A 10,681-nucleotide genomic window follows, 5' to 3' on the forward strand; every position below is an offset into this window, starting at 1 on the left:
ATAGTGTGGAAGACGATGCCTGGCCGCGTTAAACTAGTTCCACAAGATTCAACAGAATGAGATAGAACGGATACGGGGCATAAGTACTGATATCATCTCTACAGTCTACACGTGCGATATCGAGATTGACTCTAGTTCTGAACCCTCTAGTAATAAGTTATAAGAAATATATATACTGGAAGTTATTTATGCGTTTTATTAGAGTCTGACTCACGTCCTCTATAATACTTTTTTTAAAATCTTTAAAGAGACAGGTTAAAAATCCTTTTTTAATGATTTTAAACCTCATATTTTTCTTCATTAATTGTTAGGTGAACCCTTTAATTCTTATCTGTTTGGGACAAATGTGTAGCAAAGATAGAGGTCCATAGTAAATTACGTTGTATATTGTCCATATATCCTAAATGTGCCCACTAGTAAATATGTAAATCATGTTTTGCGATTAACCCATTCAATGCATGTAGATATAAATAACTCCGTCATATCCATATTGTAATTGCTACGTTATATATAACAGCGCATACCTTGAAATTACTCTGTTGGAGACCCAATTCTAATATAATCTGGAAAAATATACCTTAGTTAATATAGAAACTCTGTACTGTTTACTGCGAACGAATAATTGTTCCCTGTTTTGATAAACAGGTTGAGGATTGGGCCCTTTGATTTGGCGTTGATAGTTACGAGCTTCCAATTGATATCGATAGCTAACAAGATCGCACCCAGTTGTAGTGGCGTTGATGGTTCACGGGATTGTAGGCGTGTGGTTCCCTGTTTTTTAAACAGGTTGAGGATTGGGCTCTTTGATTTGGCATTGATAGTTACGAGATTATATCCATGTTTTGACATTGATAGTCCAGAGAATCTGAGTTGTACCTGGATAGATACTTGTTCGGGAAACTGTTATAGAGTAGGGCATTTACTACATGTGTTATGCATTGTTAAAAAATGTCCATTATTCAGCGTTTATTTTTTTATTAGATCTTGACCACCCGGTATATATTTACTGACTCCGTACTCATACAACATTAAGGACGACTTATACATTCAAGAGGTCGCCATTTTGAAAAATTTGGTTTGCGCAGATTAAAAATAATTGTATTGCACTAATTGTACTTACACAGATTCGTAGTTGAGAAAGAATCTAAAGAATTTTCAAAATGTCGACGTTTTAAACATTTTAATCCTACAGTGATAACAAGAAAATTCTGGAATAGGAGGACGACTATATATGCAATAAAGTGTTTATTATCCTGTTAAAATCAAATAGTTTTAAGACATTTTTTAAATCACAAAAAATTTAAATGGGTCTGTTTATACTGCTCATTAAACTATTTAAAGTCATAACAATTGAGTCTAAAAGGATTGTCCTCCTATTTCAGAGTTTTCTGGTTATCACTGCTGTATATTTGGTGAGAATCTATAAATCCATTCTTTAAATTCTTTTCCCCAAAAAACTTTAACAAAAAAGTAAATTATTTTACTTTTTACTTTTATTTGGGTAAGTAAATGTCTTAAACAACTATAATTGAATGATAGCATCTTCGTATATAAAAGCTAGATAGTGAAGTTTAAGTGAAGATTGGGTTAACAAATAAACAGTTTCTAAACAGATCTTACTAGGCCATATGAGTGCTGCACTTAAATTCCAAGGATTTATACTTTTTTTATGTTCAAGGGAGGAACATTTTTAAAGTAGAACGGACGCAAAATAATACAGAAGACGACATTACAACACTTTATTTGTGCTGACAATTTTATTTACACTTTTATTTCTTATTTTAACCAATTTCTTAAAAAATCTCAAATGATATAATTTTTTAAGTGTAGATTTAAATTAAAAAAGAGAGTTCTATACGTACTATAGACAAACGACTAAAAAGTAGGATTTAAAAAGTGACTTTCTACACCTAGAAGTCTGTATAAAGTTTGATTTTTCTTCTCATTAACTGAAACACGACCATTCAAAATGAGAAACTTTTAAATCTAAACCATTGGAATTTTGATAATAAAGTGTACGTCAAATTTTCCATACTTACATGAATGGGGGGGGAGGGGGATTCCCAAGTAATAATACATAAAGAGGAGAGGGGGGAGGGGGATTCCCAAGTGATAATATATAAAGAGGAGAGGGGGGGATTCCCAAGTAAATAATACATAAAGAGGAGAGGGGGGGGGATTCCCAAGTAATAATACATAAAGAGGAGAGGGGGGGGGATTCCCAAGTAATAATATATAAAGAGGAGAGGGGGGTGATTCCCAAGTAATAATACATAAAAAGGAGAGGGGGGAGGGGGATTCCCAAGTGATAATATATAAAGAGGAGAGGGGGGGATTCCCAAGTAAATAATACATAAAGAGGAGAGGGGGGGGGATTCCCAAGTAATAATACATAAAGAGGAGAGGGGGGGAGATTCCCAAGTAATAATATATAAAGAGGGGAAGGGGAGGGGATTCCCATGTAATAATATATAAAGAGGAGAAGGGGGGGGATATCGAACAAACTTATGAATTATATTCTTCAATATATTCCCCGCACAATTCACGCAGTTTATTCCACCAAAATCAAGCGTGAGGACATAACACTGAAAACTAACCGGGGTTTTCATCAACATATACTAGAATTTTAATTCTTTGAAATACAGGGTTACCCAGAAAGGATAAGAATTTAGTTGAATTAGATCTATATAAAACGATCTGTTTAATGGTGTATTTTGCTTTGAATATAATCTTGTAAATAATAATAAATAAAGTGTCAAAGAAAAAGTTTAATCCAGAATTAGAAAGTACGGAGGAGAAATAAATCTTTTTAGATGCCTGAAGTTTAATACTTTATGGTTAAAGTATGATATAAATTCTTTAAAAACTGTTTACATTTACAATGTTTGAGCAATAAATATGGCAAAGACGATATGAAATATATATTTTAGACATAAATGGATTTAGCCATAAACTATCTGAAACACAACATTTATTGCAGCGGTTATCTAATTAATCAATCAATCTAACAATCAAAATGCCGTTTCCTGAAAAAAATCCTCCAAATGTTCCAATCCTGCCTGGACCTGATTATAGATACACAGTTGGAAATCTAACAATTGGTAAGCTTCATTTCGTTGTAAGCATCAAACATTTCTTCCATGATATGTAATGTTGAAAAAACTGCATGTGAATGACTTAAAATTTAAAAATGTAAATATTTTAGGGAAGTTGCAGTATCATCGTTCACAGGTATTTAAATATCTTTTTTTAAATAAAGGTTCAAGAAATAAAATAGATAAAAGTAAACAAATGATGCAAATAATCGTAAACTTTTAAAACTTTTGCAAATAAAAAAGTTAGAGGCCTTCATCTTTCCTTTGTCGATTTCTTAGTCGTTGGGATGGAGGAATGGATGCCGTGTTGCTCGGCTTCCAGGAGGTATAGGAGGGGATACTCCAGTTCATCAGCAACTACCTCATTCTCCACATAGTCAGGTATAGTAGGAGGGGATACTTTGCTCCATCAGCAGCTACCTCATTCTCCACATAGTCAGGTATAGTAGGAGGAGATACTCTGCTCCATCAGCAGCTACCTTGTTCACCAAATTGTATAAGTCTGGTAAAGAAGTAGGAGGATATCCAGATATGAAGAAAGTCAGCATAGCAATCTGCCCAATTCATTTCTTTGTAACAAAATTGTAAACATTATTTATAATTCCAACCATAGAATACAAATGGACTTTTCTTGATTTTGATCAAACTGATTTTTATCAATACAATGTAGTCCATTAGCTTCAATCTCTTAATCCTAAATCCTTCTTTTTAGTTGATGAATACCCATGAATACCCAGACCCTGAGGATGTGGCAGGTATATTTCATTGTTTGGTTTCACTTTATTTAAGGAGTTACTTCTGTAAATATTTGGTTTGGTTTTAGACTTGAGTTAAGTGTTTATAGCAGGGGCATTTTTAAATTTATCATTATTATCAATATTTGTTGAGCATATTGAGTTCAATTGTTTAAAGTTTAAATTTTTAAAACAATTATTATTTTTAAAATTTTTTGGAGAATTCAAAGACTAGTTGGTTTCGTTTTGGCTGATTTTTTAGGGAACCCATGAGTACCCTGGGGGGACTATACTTTAAAAAGAATGAGAGAAACTGGGCCAGGTTTATTTCTCACACACCAGCTAACTAGTATTAAATAATAAATATCAACATAATTCACCTAGAATAAAAAACCAAACCATTTGTTTTTTAGGACTTACAAGATATGCTGCACCTCCACCATTTGTTCCAAAATTCTGCACTTTGGATAAAAAAGTGTTAAGGTAAGTTGATCATAATTGTCAAACATGATTTTTTTTTATAAAATTACCCTGTTTAAAGGTTTTGTGGACACTTTAGAGAAAAAGTTGGGGACGAAGAGAGGGTTCGATATATCCAGCTTCAATACCATCTACAGGATGATACTATTACCCTTATAGGAAACAATCTGTACACCAAGAATATGTTTACATTTTTTTAAAGGGCAAAATAATATGTTTAAGGGCTTAAAGAGACTGTAAACGTAAGTTCAAATGACCCTCCATGCAAACATGACAATGCCAGATTTACAATGGTACCCTTAAACGCTTTATCTGATCAAGTTTGAATTATATAAGATTTCTTCTTGAATACAAAAGCTAACAAAAATTGCTTTATACTGCTAAAATGTACACGTAAAGGGCTACATAAAAGCATAAGTGAGTTAGAGAGGTAAAATCTAAACCCAAGGCGTTGCGACACTTCAAAGTCGACCCTATCTTAAAAATAAGCAGGCTGAATCTATGTGTTTTGTATATTTAAAATGTTTATTTTTATTTGTAGTTTAGTTTTCTACAAAAGTGCTTGTGGATTTTTTGAATATAGAAGCAATGGATAAGTTCAATGAAATACAGACTTTTTGATTCAAAAAACTAGAATTCTAAAATGGTAATGCCTTAAAACATCAAAAACTGGAGAATTAATATCGATAAGAACATGATTATTAAATTCATACTGAGAGGATTGAAATATATCTGTTAAAAAAACATGTGTTTTAACATTTATTTTTTTATAGGATTCTGCCCCTTTTTCACAGTGCAGTTGTTAAAAATATAAATATTGTATAATGTTTAGTTTTAAAAAATCATTTTTTCTTCAAAATGATCAGTAATACATGATTGATTGATTTTAGAGCCAAGACAACATAACTCTGGATTAGATCAGGTACAGTGTGAACTACTAAACATGAAAAGTTAATGCCCCAGTTTAACATTGGTCAAGTTGAATATATTTCTAAATCTAACTCCGCGTAAAGAACATTCTTAAAGAAGTGTTTAAGAAAGGTTTAGTAAGGTATTTTATCTGTTTTTTAAACTATGGAACACATACTTCAGATTTCAGAGGTAGGAACTATTGTGTGGATTATAACTAAGTTTTAACACTTGATCTCGATATCTAATTGATCCCTCAATTCAAATTATCCTAGTAGACCCTGCAGAGGATGCAGGGTCTTCTTAGAAATAAATCTAAGGGGGGGGGGGGGCAAAATTTTTTTTGCCCACCCAAACGACAGAATCAAATGGGCTGAATTTTAGTGAGGAAACTCATGAATACCCTTGGGGATACCATAAGCTAAATAAATTACAAGTTTTTTGTTTTAATTCGATTTTTAGAATTCCACGGCAACGCCTGGCACATCAGCTAGTTTGTAATAAAAAGCTAAAGATTACATAACGGCGGTGCAAATTAAATCCAAATACGCCCCCCCCCTTTTCAGGTCTAGGGGGGCACTGCCCCTTGCCACCCCCCTATATACGCCCGTGATTCACCCCTCCCACCCTGTATACGCCCCTATGAATCACGACCGTGTTTTATTCCAGAATTTTTTAAAAATTTATTTCAAATCAAATCTAGTTTAATGCAATCCCGTCGGCGGTTATCTCGTGTACCTTCAAGATGCCCTGTCAAACCGTGATAATTTAGTTGACACTGGAGCGTCAAGATCTGTGTTTCCTCATCGTTCCTCAGCTGCACCGACAGGCCCCCGCCTCCTAGTTAAACTAGTTCCACAAGATTCAACAGAATGAGATACGGGGCATAGTACTGATAAAATCTTCTACAGTCTACACGTGGGATATCGATATTTGACTCTAGTTCTGAACCCTCTAGTAATAAGTTATAAGAAATATATATACTGGAAGCTATTTATGCGTTTTTATTAGAGTCTGACTCACGTCCTCTATAGTTTTTTATTTACCTTTTAAATGGCTCATTCAACCAAAATTTAAAATCTATCTCTTCATATTAAAATCCAAAATAGTTTAAAGAATTGTTTTCTCCACAAAGTACAAGATAAACCTGTAAAATAATATAAAATTACTCTTTCTTTTATGATTTCTGCAATACTATTCAAAAGTTAAGAAATTTATGAAATTAAGCTAAACAAAAGTAAAAGTCTTTATCTTAATTTAAAATTTTTTTCAAAATAAATTGTTTATTTATCATTAAAAGTAGTTTATCATATTGAGATTATTTGAAAAAAAGAACAATTTTTTTGTGGATGATTTTTTATTGGAGATCAAAATGCGGGGCATGGAGACAGAATGGTAGAGGCTTAGAGAGGTTGCGAGAGGTACGGAGACGGTTTTACGGGGCTTGGAGGGCATTCTGCGTATCAGGAGGCTTCGGAGATCGTTTTGTGCGGCTAATGGCGGCACTGCACCCCCTCCGTCGTTGCATACATTGAGGTTGTCAAGATAATGGATAGGCAACGTGGTCAAATTATTTTTACATATACGTATTTCTAGCATAAGAGTTAAAAATACAAGTTTGAATTTTTTATTTTGAAATATTGATACTTTAGATTTGAAATAAGTTAAATGAACCATCCACAATCACAAAATTAATTATTTTATAAATTCAATATGGTTCCATATTTTAAACAAAATATTTTCTTCTTGTATTCCTCATTCTTAAATGCGGGGCCATGTAGTCTAGACCGAAAATACACAACATCTTATCAATTAAGCGTACACCTATTGGGGTATTTAAGTAGATTAAAAATTGTAAGATTAACTGGATCTAAAAGTACGGTGATAACCAAAAAATATACCAGTATAAATGAAAATGCATTATAATTCTTTACTGGCAATTTCTACAGTGATAACCAGAAAACTCTGAAATAGAAAGACGACTTTATAGCAATACTTATGTGTATTTTAGGCTGTTACAAAGCAAAAAGTTTTACCAGATACTTATTAAATCACTAATTAAGTGAAGTATGTCTGTTTCACTGTGCAATTTCGGTGTCCCAAGCTCATTGGACTATTTCAAGTCATAACTCGAGTCTTTAAGTCTTCTGGTTATGACTGTATAAAATGTTTCAACATGTTTAAAATGTAACTAAGTTATCTTCTATCTCGTCCACAAACCTCCCTCTAAAATATCTCCACTCTACGAGATTCCACAATTTACAATTTCATTAAAATAAATGACAGATCAAACACAATTGATTACCAGGAAACAAAATAATATAATATTTTCTTTTTAGTATTTTTAATCTTGCAATTTTCTTATTGTTAGTCTCAACACTTTGATTAAATCTGTTTTTGCTGCAAAATTAAAATTGCAATGTTTATTTTCTATTCCTGGGGAAGGGTACAAGATTGGTACAAGGTGTGCAGTGAAATCTAAACATCTTTTTACAAATCTAAAATGCTAATTAAGTTAAGGGTTTGAAATTTAGATATTTGAAAACCTTTAAAAAGAAAGGTAAAATTCATTTACTTACTTCAATTAATTAATTATATATTTCAAACCGAAAGTTTTTATATATTTGATTACAGGGTGTTCTGATGAAAAGGCATAGAGTCCCCAGAGGAACTAGGTCGGGGGCAGATGGAGAATATTGGCATTGGACCCAGCTTAACCTAGGTAATCATCATCTCAATCCTTTTCCCTAAAATCTGCACAAATATTTTGTAATACAAAAGTGGCAAAGAGTAAAATTTGGTTTGGATCCCTTAAAGGGAGTGACCGGCAATGTATGGTAGTTGAACTGTAGTATTGAAGAGTAACTTTTTAGGATTCATTTGAGACCTATCAGACGTTTTTACGGTGCAAATTTTTGTTCAGCAAGAGGGAAAATTCAATTCTTAAAAATCCTCATAGGTTTTCCATTTTGGAGGGATGATTTTGAGAATCGGATTTTAAAAATTATTCAATGACGATAACGAAAAATGTAATAAAAATTCGGCAGTAGGACAATAAGTTGTTTAGGAATAGATGAGAAAATAAAAATTTACTCTTATCATCAAAAATTACAAATCTTATGCAGTTATAAGTTTCTGTAATGTCTCATTGTTAACAAACATTTTCTGTAGATTTCATGCAATTTTTATTGAAAAGGCGACATTTGAAGAATTTGAAGAAATCTGCGAACAAATTTGTAAAGAACAAGAAATTCAATATAACGATGAAAAGGAAATAATTGATTCTAACATTGATTTATTGACAAATTTCTATTGAGAAATATGTTTCTAAACATCCAGTAGTTTACTTTAGAAATTTTGTTTCGTCATTGTTATTGAATGATTTTTAAAAATCTGATTATCAAAAACATCTCTCCAGAATGGACAATGAAGGAGGATTTTCAAAATAGAATTTTTAAACAAATATAGAACGTTAAAACGTTTGATAGATCTCAAATCTCTCAAATGAATCCTAAAAAATCTCTTTACAAAACAGCATTCTTAGTTTAACTACCATACATTGCCGGTCCCTCTTCCTTTAAACGTCAAAATGGTTGAATAGATAGAGCCACACACAACCCAATGCATTGGTTTGAACCAATGCATTGGTTCAAACCTAGTTCTTTGGCAACACGTAATGCTAAACCTGATTTTATACTCTGTAACTCCTTGAATTAAAACAAACCTTGAAAATACTATTAGGCATATTGGAATTTAACACATTCGACATAATTTATTACTTTTTCAGTTCAGATCTATAGTTATAGTCAAAAGCGTATAAAGGGGAGAAAGGAGGTTAATGCTCCCTCTAGGAGTTGAGCTGAACTTATTATCAAGGAGTAGAACCGAACCTATTATCTAGGAGTTGAGCTGAACTTACTAGCTAGAACTTAAGCAGAACCTTTTATCTAGGAGTTAAGCTGAACCTATTATCTAGGAGCTGAACTGTACCTATTATCTAGGAGTTGAGCTGAACCTATTATCTAGGAGCTAAGCTGAACCTATTATCTAGGAGTTAAGCTGAACCTATTATCTAGGAGCTGAACTGTACCTATTATCTAGGAGTTGAGCTGAACCTATTATCTAGGAGCTAAGCTGAACCTATTATCTAGGAGTTGAGCTGAACCTATTATCTAGGAGCTAAGCTGAACCTATTATCTAGGAGTTGAGCTGAACCTATTATCTAGGAGTTGAGCTGAACCTTTTATCTAGGAGCTAAGCTGAACCTATTATCTAGGAGTTAAGCTGAACCTATTAACTAGAACTTAAGCTGAACCTTTTATCTAGGAGTTAAGCTGAAGCTATTATCTAGGAGTTTAACTGAATCTATTATCTAGGAGTTTAACTGAACCTTTTATCTAGGAGTTCAACTGAATCGTGTATCTAAGAGTTAAGCTGAACCCATTATCTAGGAGTTAAGCTGAACCTATTATCAAGGAAATGAGCTGAACTTATTGTCTAAGAGTTAAGCTGAATGTATATTCTAGAAGTTGAAATGAAGCTATTATCTAGGAGTTAAGCTGAACTTTAAATCTAGGAGTTGAACTGAACCTATTATACAGGAATTGAACGGAACCTATTATCTAGGAGTTAAGCTGAACCTATTATCTAGGAGTAGAACTGAACCTATTATCCAGGAGTTTAGCTGAACCTATTATCTAGGAGTTAAGCTGAACCTATATGGACGGGATGTAACCCTAATTGATTGTGATGAGTTTACTAGAAGTTACCTGGCTAGTGAAGGAATAGATTTAGCTCCAGTAGAACACTCTTCTGTTGAACCATCTCAGGTAAATGCAAGAGGATATACACAACATCACACACTGTACACATTGTTTTGCAACTGACTACGTTGCCCTAGAGATAAACCAGCTAACTATCGTGTAGTGTTTCGTTGGGCCTGATTGTAAGCTCCTATTCTATCAGATCTCTTCATGATAAATCAAAACAGGATGATCTTCAAGTTTTATTAAGGCTTGGTGCTTCAATCTGACAAATAATTAAGTCTTAGCCTGCAGAAAAAGCTTTTAGATAATATAACTTAGCAATGCACATTCATGCAACAAACGAATCATAACAGTATCCAGACGTTAAAAAACTGTAGTATGAAGCTAAAAATATAAGAATAAATACATACATGAGGACAATACAATTCAATAATCTTAATAAGTTTATAATTACCACATTAGTCCTCCGACACTTGCACGATAATCATATACATATAAACGACAAATATGTCTGTGTATCACAAAAATACAGTATACTAACTAAACACATGATATTCTGCGCATGAGCAGAGAATAAAACTACATGTCGGCAAAACTGGTTCTGCATTTCAGCTTCTTTCCTTGGAAATGTACAACTAGAGTTCAGGGATAAAAACTGGTTAAACAGGGATACCTAATAGACTTGGCTTCCAGCGTA

General features: G+C 33.0%; 1 protein-coding gene and 2 long non-coding RNA genes across 5 annotated transcripts; 2 read left to right on the top strand and 1 right to left on the bottom strand.

Annotated features, from left to right (window-relative positions):
* The first annotated feature begins 2,925 nt into the window (after nt 1-2,925).
* On the top strand, nt 2,926-4,509 carry LOC111714000 (EF-hand domain-containing protein 1). Its single transcript, XM_023489000.1, has 6 exons — nt 2,926-3,101; nt 3,206-3,231; nt 3,375-3,476; nt 3,808-3,850; nt 4,243-4,312; nt 4,371-4,509. The coding sequence occupies exons 1-6, from the start codon at nt 3,017-3,019 to the stop codon at nt 4,507-4,509; spliced, it is 465 nt and encodes a 154-aa protein (XP_023344768.1). The 5' UTR covers nt 2,926-3,016.
* A 684-nt stretch (nt 4,510-5,193) lies between these two features.
* On the top strand, nt 5,194-10,005 carry LOC111714004 (uncharacterized). Its single transcript, XR_002767856.1, has 3 exons — nt 5,194-5,231; nt 7,853-7,940; nt 9,920-10,005. It is a non-coding gene; the product is annotated as an uncharacterized LOC111714004 (long non-coding RNA).
* LOC111714002 (uncharacterized) lies at nt 7,798-10,632 on the bottom strand. Of its 3 annotated transcripts, none has more exons than XR_002767855.1 (3): nt 10,439-10,632; nt 9,988-10,114; nt 7,798-7,972 (listed from the first exon to the last, which is right to left on the bottom strand). It is a non-coding gene; the product is annotated as an uncharacterized LOC111714002 (long non-coding RNA). The 3 variants fall into 3 exon arrangements; XR_002767854.1 differs by having other exon boundaries at nt 7,798-7,936; nt 9,988-10,246; XR_002767853.1 differs by having other exon boundaries at nt 7,798-7,936; nt 10,439-10,630.
* Between the last annotated feature and the right edge of the window lie 49 nt (nt 10,633-10,681).

This window comes from Eurytemora carolleeae, unplaced genomic scaffold, assembly GCF_000591075.1.
Source record: "Eurytemora carolleeae unplaced genomic scaffold, Eaff_2.0 scaffold1491, whole genome shotgun sequence".
In the NCBI taxonomy this organism is placed as follows: Eukaryota; Metazoa; Arthropoda; class Copepoda; order Calanoida; family Temoridae; genus Eurytemora; species Eurytemora carolleeae.

Bases quoted from the DNA above. Each gene is read 5' to 3' on its own strand.
- LOC111714000 (XM_023489000.1), top strand. From the start codon at position 3,017: ATGCCGTTTCCTGAAAAAAATCCTCCAAATGTTCCAATCCTGCCTGGA. The intron at 3,232-3,374 runs GTATTTAAATAT...TCGATTTCTTAG, and splicing joins TGCAGTATCATCGTTCACAG to TCGTTGGGATGGAGGAATGG. The intron at 3,851-4,242 runs GTATATTTCATT...TTTGTTTTTTAG, and splicing joins AGACCCTGAGGATGTGGCAG to GACTTACAAGATATGCTGCA.